Source organism: Hypomesus transpacificus, chromosome 21, assembly GCF_021917145.1.
Source record: "Hypomesus transpacificus isolate Combined female chromosome 21, fHypTra1, whole genome shotgun sequence".
Taxonomy (NCBI): Eukaryota; Metazoa; Chordata; class Actinopteri; order Osmeriformes; family Osmeridae; genus Hypomesus; species Hypomesus transpacificus.
In genome coordinates, this window is record NC_061080.1 from 10,418,478 (window position 1) to 10,439,816 (window position 21,339).

Sequence of the window (21,339 nt, forward strand, 5' to 3'; positions counted from 1 at the left end):
AAATAGAGTACAATAGAGTTTTTTACACTGAGAACACAGGGGGAACTGATTTCCCTGGAGGCCTGAGGAAAGTGCTTCCCCCCTGTACATTAGAGTCTGGTCATTTGTACAACAATAGAGTGATACTGGTGATATATGTTACTGTGATCATTATGAGTGGAACAGATTTACCCAGAGACTTGGGAAAAAGAGGTCCCCCCCTCCTATGTTAAGTATCACTTACACATCAGTCTCTCTTAGGCCTCTAGGGAAATCTGTAATTCAACATTTCAAAACATTTAAAAATATATATTTTTCAAAACCTTTTAAAAACCTTTGGAAACTAAATTTTCAAAACTTTATCAACATTTCGAAAATATCTAAGGTGGAAGGTAACGGTATCTAAGGTGGAAGGTAACGGTATTTAAGGTGGAAGGTAACAGTATCTAAGGTGGAAGGTGTTCCTTGCTTGGCTCCAGGACATACAACAGGGAGGGGGCAAATCATATAAATACCCACTGGACAGGAAATCAATTCAAACTTATATATTGTACCATTTCTCATTAGATGAACCAAACTGGTCTTCTGGCATAAAAAATTACATCATTTAGACTATGGTTTCTCTCCTGTGTGTATTGTCATGTGACGAACAAGATTACCTTTCTGAAAAAATTGTTTATTACATTGTGGACACTGAAACGGTTTCTCTCCTGTGTGTATTGTCATGTGACTAACAAGATTAAATCTCCAAGTAAATTGTTTGTTGCATTGTGGACACTGAAAAGGTTTCTCTCCTGTGTGTGTTCTCATGTGACCAACTACAGTACTTTTGTGAGGAAATCGTTTGTTACATTGAGGACACTGAAAAGGTTTCTCTCCTGTGTGTGTTCTCATGTGACCATTAAGAGTACTTTTGTCAGCAAATCGTTTGTTACATTGTTGACACTGAAAAGGTTTCTCTCCTGTGTGTGTTCTCATGTGACTAACAAAATTTACTCTTTGAGCAAATAGTTTGTTACATTGTTGACACTGAAAAGGTTTGTCTCCTGTGTGTATTCTCATGTGACGAACAATACTTACTTTTTGAGCAAACAGTTTGTTACATTGTTGACACTGAAAAGGTTTCTCTCCTGTGTGTCTTCTCATGTGACTAACAAGAGTACTTTTGTGAGAAAATAGTCTGTTACATTGTTGACACTGAAAAGGTTTCTCTCCTGTGTGTGTTCTCATGTGAGTAACAAGATTACATTTCTTAGAAAATTGTTTGTTACAATGTTTACACTGAAAAGGTTTCTCTCCTGTGTGTGTTCTCATGTGCAAAATAAAAGGAGATTCAGATATGAAAGTTTTGTTACATTGTTGACACTGATGTATTGTTTTTCCTGTGTGACTTCCCTGTGGTCTATTGTACCTTGGAAGAGCCTCATTGTTTTGTGTTCTGTTCTGTAAAAGCATCACTCCTCCATGTTCCTCCTCCTCCTCCAGACTCAGAGCTGCAGGACAGTCTGCAGCTACAACAGAGAGGGGCTGAGAGTCACTGCCTGGTTCTGGTGCTGCATAGTTTTGTACATGAGGCTCTGCTTTGATTTGCTTCTCAGTTGTGTTGGTAGGTAGAGAGTTTTCTTCTCTGTTCTCCACTTTAACAGTTTGGTGAAGATGTGAACATTCAGAGGAGCCCTCCTGATCAGAATAATGTTCCACACTGAGAGAAGTGAATATGGAGTCTGTAGTTTCAGACTGCAGTCCTTGGAGCTGGTCTTTCTCCTGACTGGTCCACAGCTCCTGTTTCTCTTTTATCTGTGGGGGCTCTGTAAGAGAGAGCTGCTGCACATCTAGAGGAAAGAGAACAGTTTTATTAACCCACCATTACTTTGAAATCTTACATGTTTGACAACAAAAAATATGCCATTTACACCCAAACACTGTGAAATGGAAGGGATTAATCAAATGTATTTAGTCTTCTTTTTTAAGTCACAGAGGACTTCACATATGGGCCTAGATTGGCACCTATAACCCACCTGATCTCTCAAGGAAGACAGGGAAAACATGTTAGAAACTTGGGGAGGAGCAGCTGGGTGAGGGCTCCCCTCCTCCAGAGACGGTTGGTGACAGAGATGCAGAGAAAGCTGGAGACAGTTAATTAAGTAAGTAAGTACTTAAGAGTTAAGTACTTACTGTAAGTCGCTCTGGATAAGAGTGTCTGCTAAATGACTAAATGTAAGAGTGGAGAATATATGGTAGGGTCCACTTTCTGTGACTGTATTTACAGGGTTAGTCAGGGAACAGTCTGTATTTACAGGGTTAGTCAGGGAACAGTCTGCAGTGTTTCCCACATATAGTATAATTTGTGGCGGTGTGCCACAGAATTAACACCGGCCGGCACATACTGCGTTTCGTTATTTTAATTTTAACGCTATCTAAAACACGCGGCGTATTCGTTCAGCTGCATTTCCTTTCCCTGCTCTCCCACCGTCTCTCTGTCACTCACGCATCTCTCACATACACACACACACAGTCACAACGTCAGCACACGATAGCAACGACGCTATGCGATATCAGCGAGCCTTCAGCATTAGTACTGTAGCTAAAACTCTAGGAAAGTTTAGGCTACTTGTCGCTAGGTACCTACAACCATGTCTTAATCTGCTAGATAAGTGGGTTCGTCTTTGTTGTTTTGGTGAGCTGTCTCACGAGCCCTACTTACCCGACGTCATGGTGCCGACCAGCTAAATAGTTATTTAGCACTAGCGTTGCTACCTGCATATATGCAGAAATTGTTTACAATATTTTCAAGTCCAACCAGTGCTGCTCAAGCAGAAAGACAGGGTCAGGGAAAGAAAGAGATAGATTTGTTAGGCACTTAAGAAAGATTAGGAGAGAAGGACAGCATCCAACATAATACATATTTATCAATAAATAAAAAGTGCTGTGTAACGAATTATACCCCCCCCCCCCCCCCCCAGTCAGACACAGGGCCACCCCCCCCCCCCCTATCACTGTAAACCCGACCTGAGTTAGTCTGAGTGATCATCTTCATCCTTTGATGAACCATCTCTATCCTCATGATGGTCTCTTCCAGGATAGGGAGGCCTCACAAAGTGATGTCATAATGTTACGGCCTTCACAGTCACCAGATCTCAGCTCATTCTAACACCCAGGTGATCATGTGACCCCCCCTCCTCGACAGCATAATTCTAGACACAGCAGAGTATAGTGCCGACCAGCTAAATAGTTATTTAGCACTAGCGTTGCTACCTGCATATATGCAGAAATTGTTTACAATATTTTCAAGTCCAACCAGTGCTGCTCAAGCAGAAAGACAGGGTCAGGGAAAGAAAGAGATAGATTTGTTAGGCACTTAAGAAAGATTAGGAGAGAAGGACAGCATCCAACATAATACATATTTATCAATAAATAAAAAGTGCTGTGTAACAAATTATACCCCCCCCCCCCCCCCCAGTCAGACACAGGGCCACCCCCCCCCCTATCACTGTAAACCCGACCTGAGTTAGTCTGAGTGATCATCTTCATCCTTTGATGAACCATCTCTATCCTCATGATGGTCTCTTCCAGGATAGGGAGGCCTCACAAAGTGATGTCATAATGTTACGGCCTTCACAGTCACCAGATCTCAGCTCATTCTAACACCCAGGTGATCATGTGACCCCCCCTCCTCGACAGCATAATTCTAGACACAGCAGAGTATAACATGAAGGTATGAATATCAGACCTATTCGTTGTAGCTTGATCTCAGGTTGAGTAAAAATATCCAACAGCCGTTGTAGCTGCACGCTCTCTTCCTTGGAACGAGAGATTTCTTCCTGGTACCCTGCAAACGGTTTATCAACGGCCCAGTAAATCTTCAAAGTTGCTGTTGTCAGTATTTCACCAAAAAGTTCTCTCATCACATTTAATTGAGTTATTCTGGCGTTTAAAAACTTGGACTCTTCGGTAAATATAGGATCTGTAGTTTCAGACTGCAGTCCTTGGAGCAGCTCTTCCTCCTGACTGGTCCACAGCTCCTGTTCCTCTTTAATCTGTGGGGGCTCCAGGAGAGAGAGCTGCTGCACATCTAAGGGAAAGAGAACAGTTATATTTAGCCACCATTATTTTGGGATAGAAACCATTTTAACTGTGCAAGTCACCTTGTCACAGGTAGACTTATTGAGGACCCTACACTGTTTAGTGAGGGTGGTTTGGCGCATTCTACTTGAACTCCCCTCGCCGACCAACGCATGCTTCGCGTTGAGGTGGTATAGGTTACTTTAGGCTGGTATTGCTTCTGTGAAACGATAACATTCAGTCATTTAGCATTCAGTCATTTAGCAGACGCTCTTATCTAGAGCGATAACGTCTTCCCGCAGAGTGTGCATATCACTTTGGTTTTATTGGATGTTGCATCTCAGTTTTTTTGGAACACAAACTTCTCATCCAGAAGTTGCAGATGAAAGGTGAAATTGTGGGTATATTACGTAAAATGCGTTAAACAAAAATAACGAATTAATCCTGTAATTTTATCATAACGCGTTAACACGTTATTTTTCACAGCCCTAAAAATTTGACATCTGGAAAATAAAATACATTTAAGACATGTTGTCTCATAGTCTACTACGATATCCTTCTCCATAATATTCAAATCTCACTCAAACATACTTCAGATACTTTATCAACCACAGATTGATCTTAATATTGAACAAGACAGTTTCTATTTTGTTGAACTCAGTCAGCTGCTGGCTTCTTTTGCGAGTCTTGTTAGTAGAGTCTTGTTAGTAGAGTCTTGTTAGTAGAGTCTTGTTAGACAAGACTTGTAGTCTTGTCTGCCATTTGTTACAGGAGCGCAGCTGCTGCTGAGGCTAAAGGCCGATCTATACTTCTCCAACTCCGTTACGGACAGACGCACGCACGGAGTCGGACGGATTGGTTGACTTTATACTACTCCGACGGCTCTGCGTGCTGAAAGCAATTCACCGCCAGAACAGTAGATGGCGCTGCACTGCGATGCTAGCTAGGTTATTGAAAAGTCGGAGCAAATGTACAAATTAGCCGTTTCATCAATAAAATAAGCACATTTTCAACAACTACACTAACCGTTTTCTTTCGCCTCCCCTTTCGAATTCAGATTTCAAATTACTAGACAAAAAATGATATCCTGAAGAAAGTGGATTTTGAGGGGTATAGCTCCATAGACCTCCATTCATTCTGCACTCACTCGTTAGCGCCCTCACATGGAACTGCAACCAGTTCAGAACCCGGAAGTTTCCCGAGAGTGGCAGTTCTCTCCATAGACATGGTTCTCTCTACAGAAGCAAAATCCAAATTTAGCGGAAGTACGTAGGAGGGCAGAGCCAGGTAGCTTAAGATGAGGATGCACGCGCAATTAGCTTGACTACTTAAATCTGACTTGAATTAGTAGGACTGCGTGAGCTGAAATTGTCCTTTATGGCACCGCTTTAGTAGCCTGATGTTGTCATACTCATAATTCTGGTCAGAATATGAGTCTGAGAACTCTCCGTTGGGCTTTGACTACAGGGCGTGTTTCAAACGAGCCTGGAAAACAAATGCCTCTTCGCTCAATTGGATAGATCTACAACCAATCAGAGCAACAGAGTATGTGACGTAGCCTATGTTAAGCACCGCATAGTTGTTGTCAACAGAACTAAACTACAAGCAGACTTGAAGTATGCTTGAAGAATGAATACAAACGATTTTTGCCGGTGTTGTAAAATTAATTTAAGGGTAGGGAGAGTACTTGTTCACACGGTCAACCTTTTTGAGCGAAACAATAAAGGGCAATGCATATACGAACAAGTTCTCCGTTTAGGATTACAACTCCATCGGGGCCAGCTGATAAATTAAACTTTTACCGAATCCCGTAGGAAGGACGGCAAAAACATATTTTCCATTTACAAATGCCTTGATTGCGTCTCTCTGTTCCTCTTTCAAAATTAATGCGCTGTCGATGTCTTCTAAAACAGACTCGATGGCAGAATCATAACATCCCAGATCTCCAGCGGTAGCCATGTTTGTTCAAAACGAATTCAACTTAAACGCTCTTTTGTGACGTGGGTGATTACGTTACTGTTGATCATCTGTCCATCATCCTATAAAGCCCGCCCGGCAATTTAATTGGTTCGCCCTGGTTTTCTGTAGTTGGTCCCCAATACGAGACCCTCCAGACCCAACTTCCCGACCAAATTTTTTTTGGGCGGGGAGAAGTTGGGCTGGCAGCCAGGCTACCGCTTTAGCCCCGCTTGACTAATTAAACTTATTCAAGTCTGGTTTAGGTTTAGATTTTTTGAGCGGCCTTTATGAAACAGGCCCCCGGGCCTTACGTTCTATACTGATCTGTTATTGTTTACGTTCCAAAAAAGGTCTTGGTGGGCAAACTTTTTGGCTCATGGGCTACATTGAACTTTTAAACCATAGACTATAAGGTAGTTATTTGGCGGTTGGTTGGACCAAGCCTTGGCCAAAAATATGTTGCGTTCTAACTGTCCACCCTACCTGTTCGGTGTATCTTGATCTCCGGCGGAGAAACAATGTCCAACAATCGTTTGAGCCGCGCGCTCTCCTCATTGGAATTATATATTTCTTCTTGGAACTCAGCAAACGTTTTTTCAACGGCTGCAAAAATCTCCAAAGCTGCCGTTGATAGTCTCTCACGGACAAATCCTCTAAACAATTCTAGTTTTGACATTTTAGTGGAGTAAAAGGGATACTCTGCACAACGAGGTTAGCTATTAGCTAACCTGGGTCCTTCCTTAGTGTAAAAAAGTAGCGACGTCTAACTCCTGTCGGATGTGAACAACATCGAGGTTCTGTTTACTTCCTGGCAGGCTATACTTGGGAGGTGCATAGCTTCGTCGTTCACTGAACCAACGCATTGTCAACAACTATCAGCTAATGTCCATAGATTTCAAACGGTGGAGTGTTGAAATGAGACAACCTCCATTTAAAAAAATCTGTCGTTCTTCCTGAGCCCGAGTTGTGTTTTCAGACAGTACAGTGTTACACCAATATTGGTCCGGGTATATCGTGACAGGGGCTTTTGGAGCCAGAAAGGGTTACGTTTATTGTTTTTATTTGTAGTTATGGAATTTTGAATTTTTGGCTTTACAGGGGCCATCATTGAATATATTTCAAAGTAAAAGCTCCAATTTATATTTCATTAAAGTTAAATTAAAGTTACCAGATCGCCCAAAAATATGTAGGCTATCGCTTTTAAGTTATCAAAGCAACAGGCAACTAGAGCTTTTATGGCAAAATGTTGACCAATTAGTAATCTGTCAGTTGTATTGAAATCTAAAGAACATATGAAAACATACTAATGGAACAACTCAATACTTGATGAATGTGATATGCTATTATGAAGTAGTTATAAAGCACTTTTCACATGTTTACCTTTCCCTTCTCTATTCTCAGAAGTTGATCAGTCTGATTAGATACCTGTTTCAGATGGGTATGCTTTTCATATCAGAATCAGAAAGGGTTTTAATTTCCATGAAAGTTTACACAGACAAGGAATTTACTGTGGCAGGAGGGTGCGTAAATTCAACATATTGGGGTAAATCTTAAATAAGTGGTGTAAGTTTAAACAAGTCTAACTATACTATACAAAAGGTGCAGAGACTAAAGGGACTACAATAAATAATTTGAATTAATGAAGTAAAAAACAACTTGGTTGACCTATAGAAACGTTTTCCAAAACGTTTTTAAAACCTTTTGAAAACGTTTTTATTCAAAACTTAAAACCTTTAAAACCTTTTTTTCAAAACATTTTATTGATAGATTTTTTTAATGAAGTACTTTTTCAACATTTCAAAAGATATTATTTTCCACCTTTCAAAACCTTTTTTCCACAGTGTAAGAAGAGGAGAACAGAGAAGCCTATAACAGAGTAGAGTAAAGCAGAGCAGAGTAAAATAGAGAACAGTAGTTTTTTACACTGAGAACACAGGGGGAACAGATTTCCCTGGAGGCCTGAAAAAAAGGTTTTGGAAGGTTGAAAAAGAAATTACAATAAAAAAGGTCATAAAAGGTTTAAATATGTACTGTACACATTATTGATGCAAACCCATTTTTTAAAATAATTTATTTTCAACATTTCAAAACTTTTTGTAGAAAATATTTGTTAAATATTTGACATTAGTCTTTTACACTGAGAACACAGGGGGAACAGATTTCCCTGGAGGCCTGATGAAAGTGGTTCCCCCCTGTATATTACCGGTGGATGATTTTGTACGCAATACAGTTATGCTGGTGATTTTTGTCACTGTGATCATTACGTGTAACAAGTTTATTCAGTCTTTTACACTAAGAACACAGGGAAATATTTTCCTGTAGGCCTGAGGAAAATATCCCCCCCCTATAAATTACAATCTGGACATTTATATAGCAAAGAGTGATGCTGTTGATGTATGTATATGTTCAGAATTTTTTTTTCAACCTTTCGAAACCTTTTCGAAAATATCTAAAGTGGAAGGTAACGGTATCTAAGGTGGAAGGTGCTCCTTGCTTGGCACCAGCACATACAACAAGGGAGGAAGTAAAGCATATAAATACCCACTGGACAGGAAATCAATTCAAACTCGTATAATTTCTCAATAGATAAACCAAACTGGTCTACTGGCATAAAACATTACATCATTCACACTATGGTTTCTCTCCTGTGTGTTTTCTCATGTGACCAACAATACTTTTTTTGTCAGCATATTGTTTGTCACATTGTTGACACTGAAAAGGTTTCTCTCCTGTGTGTGTTCTCATGTGACCAACAACACTACCTTTGTGAGCAAATCGTTTGTTACATTGTGGACACTGGAAAGGTTTCTCTCCTGTGTGTGTTCTCATGTGACCAACAACACTACCTTTGTAAGCAAATCGTTTGTTACATTGTTGACAATGGAAAGGTTTCTCTCCTGAGTGTGTTCTCATGTGACCAACAAGATTACATTTCTGAGCAAATTGTTTGTTACATTTTTGACACTGAAAAGGTTTCTTTCCTGTGTGTGTTCTCATGTGCATAATCAAAAAAGATTCAGATATAAAAGTTTTGTTACATTGTTGACACTGATGTATTGTTTTTCCTGTGTGACTTCCCTGTGGTCTATTGTCCCTTGGAAGAGCCTCATTGTTTTGTGTTCTGTTCTGTAAAAGCAGCACTCCTCCATGTTCCTCCTCCTCCAAACTCTGAGCTGCAGGACAGTCTGGAGCTACAACAGAGAGGGGCTGAGAGTCACTGCCTGGTTCTGGTGCTGCATAGTCTTGTACATGAGGCTCTTCGTTGATTTGCTCCTCAGTTGTGTTGGTGGGTAGAGAGTCTCCTTCTCTGTCCTCCACTTTAACAGTCTGGACAAAATCTGAACATTTAGAGGAGCTCTCCAGATCAGAATAATGTTCCACACTGAGAGAAGTGAATATGGTGTCTGTAGTTTCAGACTGCAGTCCTTGGAGCTGGTCTTTCTCCTGACTGGTCCACAGTTCCTGTTCCTCTTTAATCTGTGGGGGCTCCGGGCGAGAGAGCTGCTGCACATCTAGAGGAAAGAGAACAGTTATATTAACCCACCATTACTTTGCAATCTTACATGTTTGACAACAAAAAATATGCCATTTACACCCAAACACTGTGAAATGGAAGGGATTAATCAAATGTAATTAGTCTTCTTTTTTAAGTCAAAGAGGGCTTCACATATGGGCCTAGATTGGCACCTGTAACCCACCTGAACTCTCAAGGAAGACAAAGAAAACATGTTAGAAACCTGGGGAGGAGCAGCTGGGAGAGGGCTCCCCTCCTCCAGAGACGGTTGGTGACAGAGATGCAGAAAAGGCTGGAGATAATTAAGTAAGAGTGGAGAACATGTGGTAGGGTCCACCTTCTGTGATTCCAACATGGAAGGAACGGTTTGGCTTATGGAGGCTAAGATGTTAACCACCTTGGTCTAGGAGCGGTCTGTATTTACAGGGTTAGTCAGGGAACAGTCTTTTTTTACAGCGTTAGTCAGGGAACAGTCTGTGTTTACAGGGTTAGTCAGGGAACAGTCTGTATTCACAGGGTTAGTCAGGGAACAGTCTATATTTACAGGGTTAGTCAGGGAACAGTTTGTATTTACAGGGTTAGTCAGGGAACAGTCTGTATTCACAGGGTTAGTAAGGGAACAGTCTGTGTCTCAGCTCAACACCCAAGTGATCATGTGACCCCCATCCTAGACACAGCAACCTTTCGAAACCTTTTCGAAAATATCTAAAGTGGAAGGTAACGGTATCTAAGGTGGAAGGTGCTCCTTGCTTGGCACCAGCACATACAACAAGGGAGGAAGTAAAGCATATAAATACCCACTGGACAGGAAATCAATTCAAACTCGTATAATTTCTCAATAGATAAACCAAACTGGTCTACTGGCATAAAACATTACATCATTCACACTATGGTTTCTCTCCTGTGTGTTTTCTCATGTGACCAACAATACTTTTTTTGTCAGCATATTGTTTGTCACATTGTTGACACTGAAAAGGTTTCTCTCCTGTGTGTGTTCTCATGTGACCAACAACACTACCTTTGTGAGCAAATCGTTTGTTACATTGTGGACACTGGAAAGGTTTCTCTCCTGTGTGTGTTCTCATGTGACCAACAACACTACCTTTGTAAGCAAATCGTTTGTTACATTGTTGACAATGGAAAGGTTTCTCTCCTGAGTGTGTTCTCATGTGACCAACAAGATTACATTTCTGAGCAAATTGTTTGTTACATTTTTGACACTGAAAAGGTTTCTTTCCTGTGTGTGTTCTCATGTGCATAATCAAAAAAGATTCAGATATAAAAGTTTTGTTACATTGTTGACACTGATGTATTGTTTTTCCTGTGTGACTTCCCTGTGGTCTATTGTCCCTTGGAAGAGCCTCATTGTTTTGTGTTCTGTTCTGTAAAAGCAGCACTCCTCCATGTTCCTCCTCCTCCAAACTCTGAGCTGCAGGACAGTCTGGAGCTACAACAGAGAGGGGCTGAGAGTCACTGCCTGGTTCTGGTGCTGCATAGTCTTGTACATGAGGCTCTTCGTTGATTTGCTCCTCAGTTGTGTTGGTGGGTAGAGAGTCTCCTTCTCTGTCCTCCACTTTAACAGTCTGGACAAAATCTGAACATTTAGAGGAGCTCTCCAGATCAGAATAATGTTCCACACTGAGAGAAGTGAATATGGTGTCTGTAGTTTCAGACTGCAGTCCTTGGAGCTGGTCTTTCTCCTGACTGGTCCACAGTTCCTGTTCCTCTTTAATCTGTGGGGGCTCCGGGCGAGAGAGCTGCTGCACATCTAGAGGAAAGAGAACAGTTATATTAACCCACCATTACTTTGCAATCTTACATGTTTGACAACAAAAAATATGCCATTTACACCCAAACACTGTGAAATGGAAGGGATTAATCAAATGTAATTAGTCTTCTTTTTTAAGTCAAAGAGGGCTTCACATATGGGCCTAGATTGGCACCTGTAACCCACCTGAACTCTCAAGGAAGACAAAGAAAACATGTTAGAAACCTGGGGAGGAGCAGCTGGGAGAGGGCTCCCCTCCTCCAGAGACGGTTGGTGACAGAGATGCAGAAAAGGCTGGAGATAATTAAGTAAGAGTGGAGAACATGTGGTAGGGTCCACCTTCTGTGATTCCAACATGGAAGGAACGGTTTGGCTTATGGAGGCTAAGATGTTAACCACCTTGGTCTAGGAGCGGTCTGTATTTACAGGGTTAGTCAGGGAACAGTCTTTTTTTACAGCGTTAGTCAGGGAACAGTCTGTGTTTACAGGGTTAGTCAGGGAACAGTCTGTATTCACAGGGTTAGTCAGGGAACAGTCTATATTTACAGGGTTAGTCAGGGAACAGTTTGTATTTACAGGGTTAGTCAGGGAACAGTCTGTATTCACAGGGTTAGTAAGGGAACAGTCTGTGTCTCAGCTCAACACCCAAGTGATCATGTGACCCCCATCCTAGACACAGCAGCATTCTAGACACAGCAGCGTTCTAGACACAGCAGCGTTCTAGACACAGCAGCGTTCTAGACACAGCAGCGTTCTAGACACAGCAGCATTATAGACACAGCAGCATTTCAGACACAGCAGCATTCTAGACACAGCAGAGTATAACATGAAGGTATGAACATCAAACCTGTTTGTTGTAGCTTGATCTCAGGTTGAGTAACAACGTCCAACAGCCGTTGTAGCCATGCGCTCTCCTCCTTGGAACGAGAGATTTCTTCCTGGTACACTGCAAGCGGTTTCTCAGAAGCCCAGTAAATCTTCAAAGCTGCCGTTGTCAGTATTTCACCACAAAGTTCTCTTATCACATTTAATTGAGACATTCTGATGTTTAAAAACTTAGACTCCTCTGTAAATCTAGGATCTGTAGTTTCAGACTGCAGTCCTTTGAGCAACTCTTCCTCCTGACTGGTCCACATCTCCTGTTCCTCTTTATTCTGTGGGGGCTCTGGGAGAGAGAGCTGCTGCACTTCTGGGGGAAGAAGAGGCAAGACAACAGTTAGATGCAGCCTAACATGTCTGGCAGATAGAAACCATGTGATCAGGTGTGAGGAGCACACTGGATGGTCTCAAGAAGGGCTGGTTGTTTTTCTGACGTGGTCAGCTGAGACTCTCTTTCACATGTTTTCTAAGGCAAGATACCAAAAAGCCATCACATAGACCAAGCAATTAAATAATGTATCCTAGTAAATAGTGATCTCAGGACTATGATCTGAACAGACCGGTTGATATTAAACAATGTCAGTCCCAGCAGATTGACAGTAATATTTACACGGGGTACAACTCCACTCCCCCTTTCCTGGACGTTGGATTCAATAGTTTGCAACCTCGTGGCGGCGTTCCACGAAGTCTATAACAGGGATGGGCAAACTTTTTGGCTCAAAGGGTACATTAAAACCAAAAGATTCTAAGATAGTTTTTGGCGGTTGTTAGGAGCTAGCCTTGGCCAAATATATGTGGCGATCTAACTGTTTAGCCTACCTATTCGGTGTATCTTGATCTCCGGTGGAGTAACAATGTCCAACAATTGTTTGAGCCGCGCGCTCTCCTCCTTGGAATTATACATTTCTTCTTGGAACTCAGCAAACGTTTTTTCAACGACCGCGAAAATCTCCAAAGCTGCCGTTGATAGTCTCTCACGGATAAATCCTCTAAACAAATCTAGCTTTGACATCTTGGTGGAGTAAAAGGGATAGGCTACTCTGCACAACGAGGTTAGCTATTAGCACCCGGGTCCTTCCTTAGTGTTTAAAAGTAGCGACGCCTAACTCCTGTCGGATGTGAACAACATCGAGGTTCTGTTTACTTCCGGGCAGGTAGTCTCGGGAGGTGCATAGCTGCTAGGGATGTACATCTCCATCACTGAGGACGATGCGATACACATTTCGATGCACTGCCAACGATCCGATACATTAAAGATACATTAAAGCAACTACTAATACGATACGATTCACGCCTATTGCAATGCAGTGCAATTCGACACGATGCGATTCAATGAGATGCGATGCAAAGGGAATATTATGCTATGCAATTTAATATGGTACATTATGATTTACGTTTATGCTATGATTTATTTCTTTGTCAAACTGCAAATCATCAATTAACTAAACAAGTGAACGTTTTATTTTACATATTAAACAAAGTCTCTGACAAAAGAAGATAAAATAACATCAGGCCTGGACCTTGCCTTAAACCAGTTCTTCTTTCCTGTTGTATGTGTTTTCTGGATGTGAAAATGGGTAAACTATTACTGGCAGTCACAAGCTGCTGTTTATTTTACATATTAAACAAAGTCTCTGACAAAAGAAGATAAAATAACATCAGGCCTGGACCTTGCCTTAAACCAGTTCTTCTTTCCTGTTGTATGTGTTTTCTGGATGTGAAAATGGGTAAACTATTACTGGCAGTCACAAGCTGCTGTAAACACTGTCATTTAACACCACACACGATTTAACTCATACGTCCTACTTTTCCTACTCGTCCTACTTAAAGATTTTTCTCAATGACTCAGCTATCTCTCGTCTTACTTTGTCGTACACAACAGGGATTTGTTTTGTCGGAGAATAGCTTCCTATTCTTGCTAGGGGTACCGGTGGAGCTAGCCACTGACTGTAGCCATAGCTGAATCCGAGGGAGGCAGACGTCTCCACACAAACACCATGTAGCCTCTTCAGGTGACTACCTAAATTAGCCATGCTGCCTGTGTACTTTATAGCAGTACGATATATCTTGCCAATTGCATGGGTCTTGTCAAATTGCCTATCTTTCTTGTAAAATCCGAAGTGCCAAACCTTGGATTTATTGCAATTTGTAGTAACGTGTAACTCTTCCTCCGCCATGATAACACTCGCTCCAACTCGCGCAAAATTTTGTCTAGAGACTTCACGAGAATCGGCCACTGACAGCAGTGGAAATAAGCGCGTGCCCAAGAAACTATCTAAATATAAAATTATTGGTCACAAATCATTGGTCAAATTTCTAAATACTAAAGGTGTTCGCATACACATAATTCTATATAAATACATCGGATTATACCGATGCAAAGATGTTAGAAACGATGCATCGCGATTTCATCCCACATTGTATCCGGTGCAGCTTTTTTGATCCAGGCCATGTATCGTGAGCTTTTATACCGATGCACCGGTGCGAATCGGTGAATCTTCCAATCCCTAATAGCTGCATACATATATATATAAACACTAGAGCTGTGTCTACAACCGTGCACTTGTGCACTTCAAGCACTGACTTTCAGTGCTTAGGGCGCTTCACTTCACTCTTGCTTCACTTCACTCTTGCTAAAGTGAACTCGCTCACGCATTATAACTCGCACCCCCTCTATCCACCACATCACTCCTGTCTTGCAACAGCTCCACTGACTCCCGGTTCAGTTCCATATACAATTCAAGATCCTCCTGTTTACATTCAAGGCCATCTTCAACCTCACCCCCCCATATGTGTCTGATCTCCTCCAGGGTCCCACTACCTCCCACTCCCTCAGATCCTCTTCCTCCATACACCTGTCTGTTCCCTCTGAACAAAAAAATACCAATGGAACAACTCAATATTTGATGAATCCAAAATTATATTACGAAGCAGTTCTAAAGCGCTATTCATACCTTGTCCTTTTACTTCTCTATTCTCAGAAGGTGATCAGTCTGGTAGATTAGATACCTGTTTTAAATGTGTATGCTTTTCATCTACAGGGACAATAAATAATTTGTATAAATGAAGTGTGATGGCCCTCCCCTTTCCTGCGTTGCCATGGTGATTGGGTTGATTGGACACACCTGGACCTGGCGTGGCTTGAGGCTTCAAGTACCTGCTCCAGGTATGAGGGAAGGGGGAGAGTGACCTGAGCTGACTACCAGCTTGTGACAGTGTAACTTTGTCATCAACATGGTTAATCATTAAACCATTGCTAACCGTTCCAGTTGTGCCTACATCTGTCTTCCATGAGCCAGTTGTAACAGAAGTAAGAAATAACTTGGCTAATAAAATACAAAATAAGTTCCAGTAAAACTTTTTATTGTTTAAAATACAGACTACTGAAATAGACTATCTTCACTACAAACGTTTTCTAAGGTTAAGGTCATCTACACATCAGCTTCTTCAGGCATCTAGGGAAAAATCTGTCATTCAACCTTTCAAAACCTTTTAAAAACTTTTAGGCCACATTCACACTTGACTTCTTTTTTTGGAAAAGAGCGTGCAACCCTATGGGAAAAGGAAAAAGGCGGACGCCCTTCAAAAAAAGCGTCCGCCTTTTAAAAACGTCTAAAAAAAGCGCTGAGCCCGATGCCTTTTTGAGTTCAGTTTTCTCAACTTTTCAGAAAAAAGCTGGGTGACGTCAAGCGCCATATAAACAGCTGACCAATCAGGACGAGGAGAGTAGGTATGAGTGTACCTTCCCTAGTAACCTACCTTAGTTACCAGGCTATGGCTAGTGCTATGGCAACTCAAACGCCAAAGCTAAAGCAAGGAATTGCATTTTATTGGCCATAGTAGCTAGCTGTCGATAAGTAATCAACGGAAAATAACGGATAATAATGTCTCGCTAGACTATATGATTCCGTTCAGGTTACATAATTCTCGTAAGGAAAATACGCTTGACGTCACCCAGCGCTTTTCTGAAAAGGTGTTCAAAAGGCGCTGAAGGCAGCGCTTTTTTCAGAAAAAAGGAGTCAAGTGTCAACAAGGCCTTAGAAACTTTAATTTCAAAACTTTTTTTAAACATTCTAGAAAATATCTAAGGTGGAACGTAGCGGTAATTAAGGTGGAAGGTAACGGTATCTAAGGTGGAAGGTGCTCCTTGCTTGGCACCAGCATATAGAACAAGGAAGGAAGCAAAGCATATAATACCCAGTGGACAGGAAATCAATTCAAACTCCTAATTTCTCATTAGATAAACCAACCTCTTCTGGCATAAAACATTACATAATTCACACTATGGTATCTCGCCTGTGTGTTTTCTCATGTGACCAACAATACTTATTTTGTGAGCAAACCGTTGGTTACATTTTTGACACTGATAAGGTTTTTCTCCTGTGTGCGTTCTCATATGACTAACAAGAGTACTTTTGTGAGCAAATCGTTTGTTACATTGTTGACACTGAAAAGGTTTCTCTCCTGTGTGTGTTCTCACGTGATCAACAAGAGTACCTCTCTGAGCAAATCGTTTGTTACATTGTTGACACTGAAAAGGTTTCCCTGCTTTGTGTCTTTTCATGTGACTAACAAGATTACCTTTGTCAGCAAATAATTTGTTACATTGTTGACACTGATGTATTGTTTTTCTTGTGTGACTTCCCTGTGGTATATTGTCCCTTGAAAGAGCCTCATTGTTTTGTGTTCTGTTCTGTAATAGCAGCACTCCTCCGTGTTCCTCCTCCTCCAATCTCTGAGCTGCAGGACAATCTGGAGCTACAACAGAGATTGGTTTGTCATATGAGACAAGGAACAATTTAGAATTATATCTTGTTGTTTTACATTTTTAACACTGCTATAGTTTCCCTCCTGTGTGTTCTCATGTGTTTAACAAGATTACCTTTGTGGGAACATCGTTTGTTACATTGTTGACACTGAAAAGGTTTCTCTCCTGTGTGTGTTCTCATGTGTTTATCAAGATTACCTTTGAGAGCATATCGTTTGTTACATTGATGACATTGAAAAGGTTTCTCTCCTGTATGTGTTTTCATGTGATCAACCAGATTACCTTTGTGAGCAAATAGTTTGTTACATTGTTGACACTGAAAAGGTTTCTCTCCTGTGTGAGTTCTCATGTGATCAACAAGAACACTTTTTTGAGCAAATCGTTTGTTACATTGTTGACACTGAAAAGGTTTCTCTCCTGTGTGTGTTCTCATGTGTTTAAGAAGAGCACTTTTGAAAGCAAATCGTTTCTTACATTGTTGACACTGATGGGGTTTCTCTCCTGTGTGACTTCCCTGTGGTCTATTGTCCCTTGGAAGAGCATCATTGTTTTGTGTTCTGTTCTGTAAAAGTATCACTCCTCCATGTTCCTCCTCCTCCAAACTCTGAGCTGCAGGACAGTCTGTAGCTAAAACAGAGAGGGGCTGAGAGTCACTGCCTGGTTCTGGTGCTGCATAATCTTGTACATGAGGCTCTTGGTTGATTTTTTCCTCAGTTGTGTTGCTGGGTAGAGAGTCTCCTTCTCTGTACTCCACTTTAACAGTCTGGTCAAGATGTGAAGATTCAGAGGAGCCCTCCTGATTAGAGTCATGTTTCACACTGGGAGAAGTGTAGATGAAGTCTGCAGTTTCAAACTGCAGTCCTTGGAGCTGCTCTTCCTCCTGACTGGTCCACAGCTCCTGTTCCTCCTTAATCTGTGGGGGCTCCGGGAGAGAGAGCTGCTGCACATCTGAAGGAGAAAACACAAGTTTACTTTCTGCAAGCTAACATTCCTGACAGCTAAAAACCTACCAATTGAAATCAAACCATGTCTGTTGATATTAAGGTGCTTTTAGCAGGTAATAGGTGTTAAGGTGGACCTCTCGTTACCCCAAATGGAGGGAATCTGATTCAAGAAGACTATGATTGGACCTAAACATCACTGTCCAAAAGAGAGTTGGTATAGCAGCACAAACCAACCTTTCTAATTTAGCTATCCCCCTCTTACATGACAACGATTCTACGCACAGAAGATGATAACATGAATGTATGAATATCAAACCTGTTCTGTGTAATGTGATATTAGGTTTAGTGACAACATCCAACAGCCGTTGTAGCCGCGCATTCTCCTCCTTGGAACGAGAGATTTCGTCTTGGCACTCAGCAAACATTACTTCAACGACCTCGAAAATCTCCAACGCCGCCATTGTCAGTCTCTCACTTAAAAAATTTCTGATCATGTTTAATTTAGACATGTTGACGCTAAAACCATAAAACTCCTTGGTAAATCTAGAGAATCTGTAGTTTCAGACTTCAGTCCTTGGAGCTGCTCTTCCTCCTGACTGGTCCACAGCTCCTGTTCCTCTTTAATCTGTGGGGGCTCCGGGAGAGAGAGCAATGGAAGCAAATCAGTGCTCAAATTCAAGCCTAAAACATTTGAGCCTATCAAATTCGAGCCTAGAGCTTAAAAACTTCAGATTCTAATGCCCAAGATACCAAGGATAGGTAATGTAATGAGCATTTGCTAATATAAAATGGATCTGTGCTAAGCTACCTAAAAAAAGTTTGTTGCTGAAATTCCAGTCAATTGTTGATGGGTCTATGTTTTATGCAGAACTAGTTTCTTCAGAGCGTAATAGGATTTTGGTGGCACGGTTCGACACGTGATCGTTCTACACAAATAAGGTAGCTGCTTTTTGTCAACATGGATGGATATGGTTGGCAAATAGAGGATGGGACCTTGCACGTCACCTGGATGACCAGAAATCCGACACTGCGGCTGCAAAAGTGCCTGTTAACACAGGCAGATGTTCCTGTTTTTCTGCAGGACTGTGTTGCACAGACTTTTGTTGTTTTTGTAACATTCAATTCATTCATTCTTCCACAAATAAAAACAACACTGATCAACCATAAAAACAATCTTTATGCAAAATATGAAATATGATATATAAAACTGTACAAAACAGAATAAGGAATAACAGATTAAGGACACTCAGTCATCACTGTCAGGACAGTGATCTTCCAGTTCCTCAGTTTCTTTGTTGGCACAATTACAACAACGACATATGTCATATAAATACATTAATGTCATTTTTGATGGCGACAATTTCAAACATCTCTCTCATATTTGGCCATATTTTTTTAGTGTTTGTAGGTTATTTTCGCAGATCCGTTTTATATTTGCAATGTCTGTGAGTTAGGAAGTCTTTTTCGTATTGTGTATTTTTCGATTTACAGGTTATACATTAACACACGGACTGTTGCACACAAATAATATTGAGACAAGTCTATCTTGATATCAAACCTGTTCGGTGTATCTTGATCTTGTGTTATATGTATAACAACGTTGTAGCCGTGACCTCTCCTCTATGGAATCCGATTTCTTCTTTGTAGCCTACTCAACTAGCGTTTTTTCAACTCCACAGAAAATCTCCGGCGCTATATTGCTAGTGTGTCACGGATATATTTAGGCATTTTCGAAATTTGCTCAACGGAGTTGACCCTTAAGCTTCATAGATGCTACCTACTCTACTTCAAAGAACTTACTTTGTCTACTAGCTACAACTAGCTAGTCTTAGAAGCAAGTTTTTCCGTTTCCGGTACGTAGCCCAATTCATGCCGGATGTAAACAACATCAAGATTTTATATAACTGTATTGATATCCTCTTGTATTGAACCCAATGCTTTATATTTAAAGAAGTATAATTAAGAAGTAAAACTTTTTTGAATTATTTATTGCATACAGCATCACTCACACCCATGTGATTTGTCTGCTATCGGACAGTTTTAAATAGTTTTCCACCACTGGCGGCTGAGGCATTGTTGTATATTCCTAACTAACCTGACGCCTGTTCCATAAAGCGAGTTCAACCGAATAAACCAGATTTATGTAGGATACGGCGTTAGTCTGACTCATTTCCAGTTGATTCGGTTCCGTAAAAGACAGTTGAACATTGTCTAAGCTCAGTTAGCCTACTGCAATTTATGGTGCGAAACTAACCTTCGTTTTGTTGCTGAACTAGGCGTTCCTGACTTTCTGGCGTGCTAAAGTTGATGACATTTAAAACGGGCTTCGTCTCCAGTCCCTGAACTCCTTCTGTAGGCCATATATTCTTATGTTTTCTCTTTTAATGGCAGATTGCAACCAACGTTCATGATGACGGCTGTTTTCTCAAAATGTATAGGCCTATGTTTAAAAATGGACAAAACATAGGCTTACCTTATTTTGAAGAAAACAACCTAAATGTTCGTTTAAGATATGTCTCCCGGTTAGGGTGACCGCTATCAAACTAACCAAATGTGAAACGATTAGGCTAGGAGTTTGTGTGGGACAATGTGGGACATGTTACCACATTGTACAATGTGGGACATGTTACCACATTGTAAAGTTTGCACAGACACTGATTTTTTTTAAATTTAGGCCGGAGAGCCTACCTAGGCAGCCATTTGCGGCGCCAACTAGAAAGGTTACAGCAAAGCATAACATGAGGAGAGAAAAAGGCAACCCCCATACAATGCTCCGAGAGGATCAGTACGAGTCTCCCTATGCAGATTGTGTTGGCAAGGAGACATCCTTGGTCATGACCCAGGTAGAGACCAGCCACAGATGTTGGTGGGGGAGGGGGGAGGGAAGAGCAAGATAGTCTCGCTCCATCGCTCTCCAGCGGAGTTGTTTTCCAGCAACGGCCGAAAGTTGGGGCCGAAAGTTGATAAGATTGGTGTAGTTGTTTTGACGAGTAGCCGCGACTCAATTTTTACGTCCACCCTTCAGGAAGGTCTCCAACTCCTTCATCTTCCTTTGCAGAGCCGCAAACTTATGCCTGTTGTAATCCATACTGCGCTGTAAGGGGAGTCAGATGGCTGAGTGGTGAGGGAGTCGGGCTAGAAATCAGAAGATTGCTGGATCGATTCCCCGCCGTGTCAAATGACGTTGTGTCCTTGGGGTCCATACTGCGCTGTAAGGGGAGTCAGATAGCTGAGTGGTGAGGGAGTCGGGCTAGTAATCAGAAGGTTGCTGGATCGATTCCCCGCCGTGTCAAATGACGTTGTGTCCTTGGTAACATGGGCAAGGCACTTCACCCTACTTGCCTCGGGGGGAATGTCCCTGTACTCGCTCTGGATAAGAGCGTCTGCTAAATGACTAAATGTAAGTTCACAGTCTGAGCTCCAACAGCTCTACCCACCGACTCAATCAGGTCGAGCAGCCTAACGG

The 21,339-nt window shown here is 41.5% G+C and overlaps 3 protein-coding genes across 5 annotated transcripts; all 3 read right to left on the reverse strand.

The window, feature by feature from the left end:
* Positions 1–584: 584 nt before the first annotated feature.
* LOC124483401 (gastrula zinc finger protein XlCGF57.1-like) lies at positions 585–6,978 on the reverse strand. Of its 2 annotated transcripts, XM_047043844.1 has the most exons (3): positions 6,484–6,978; positions 3,710–4,051; positions 585–1,811 (listed from the first exon to the last, which is right to left on the reverse strand). In XM_047043844.1, exons 1-3 carry the CDS (start codon positions 6,674–6,676, stop codon positions 592–594), a joined length of 1,755 nt encoding a protein of 584 aa, XP_046899800.1. In that variant the 5' UTR covers positions 6,677–6,978; the 3' UTR covers positions 585–591. The 2 variants fall into 2 exon arrangements, with proteins under 2 accessions (XP_046899800.1, XP_046899801.1); XM_047043845.1 differs by lacking the exons at positions 3,710–4,051; positions 6,484–6,978 and adding an exon at positions 2,989–3,413.
* Positions 6,979–7,111: 133 nt separating this feature from the next.
* Positions 7,112–13,414, reverse strand: LOC124483410 (zinc finger protein 180-like). The gene is made up of 4 exons (XM_047043857.1): positions 12,981–13,414; positions 12,130–12,471; positions 10,206–11,282; positions 7,112–8,435 (listed from the first exon to the last, which is right to left on the reverse strand). Exons 1-3 carry the CDS (start codon positions 13,171–13,173, stop codon positions 10,402–10,404), a joined length of 1,416 nt encoding a protein of 471 aa, XP_046899813.1. The 5' UTR covers positions 13,174–13,414; the 3' UTR covers positions 7,112–8,435; positions 10,206–10,401.
* Positions 13,415–15,491: 2,077 nt separating this feature from the next.
* On the reverse strand, positions 15,492–19,720 carry LOC124483418 (zinc finger and SCAN domain-containing protein 2-like). Of its 2 annotated transcripts, none has more exons than XM_047043866.1 (4): positions 19,432–19,720; positions 18,190–18,498; positions 17,404–17,877; positions 15,492–16,919 (listed from the first exon to the last, which is right to left on the reverse strand). In XM_047043866.1, exons 2-4 carry the CDS (start codon positions 18,380–18,382, stop codon positions 16,444–16,446), a joined length of 1,143 nt encoding a protein of 380 aa, XP_046899822.1. In that variant the 5' UTR covers positions 18,383–18,498; positions 19,432–19,720; the 3' UTR covers positions 15,492–16,443. The 2 variants fall into 2 exon arrangements, with proteins under 2 accessions (XP_046899822.1, XP_046899821.1); XM_047043865.1 differs by having other exon boundaries at positions 18,190–18,507.
* Between the last annotated feature and the right edge of the window lie 1,619 nt (positions 19,721–21,339).

Excerpts from the sequence above, each read along its gene's own strand:
- LOC124483401 (XM_047043844.1), bottom strand. The coding sequence starts at position 6,676 with ATGTCAAAACTAGAATTGTTTAGAGGATTTGTCCGTGAGAGACTATCA. Across the intron at positions 4,052-6,483 it reads GATCAAGATACACCGAACAG|ATGTGCAGCAGCTCTCTCTC; the intron begins GTAGGGTGGACA and ends TCTTTCCCTTAG. Across the intron at positions 1,812-3,709 it reads GATCAAGCTACAACGAATAG|ATGTGCAGCAGCTCTCTCTT; the intron begins GTCTGATATTCA and ends TCTTTCCTCTAG.
- LOC124483410 (XM_047043857.1), bottom strand. The coding sequence starts at position 13,173 with ATGTCAAAGCTAGATTTGTTTAGAGGATTTATCCGTGAGAGACTATCA. Across the intron at positions 12,472-12,980 it reads GATCAAGATACACCGAATAG|AAGTGCAGCAGCTCTCTCTC; the intron begins GTAGGCTAAACA and ends TTCTTCCCCCAG. Across the intron at positions 11,283-12,129 it reads GATCAAGCTACAACAAACAG|ATGTGCAGCAGCTCTCTCGC; the intron begins GTTTGATGTTCA and ends TCTTTCCTCTAG.
- LOC124483418 (XM_047043866.1), bottom strand. The coding sequence starts at position 18,382 with ATGTCTAAATTAAACATGATCAGAAATTTTTTAAGTGAGAGACTGACA. Across the intron at positions 17,878-18,189 it reads TATCACATTACACAGAACAG|ATGTGCAGCAGCTCTCTCTC; the intron begins GTTTGATATTCA and ends TTTCTCCTTCAG. Across the intron at positions 16,920-17,403 it reads ACCCCATCAGTGTCAACAAT|CTCCAGATTGTCCTGCAGCT; the intron begins GTAAGAAACGAT and ends TCTCTGTTGTAG.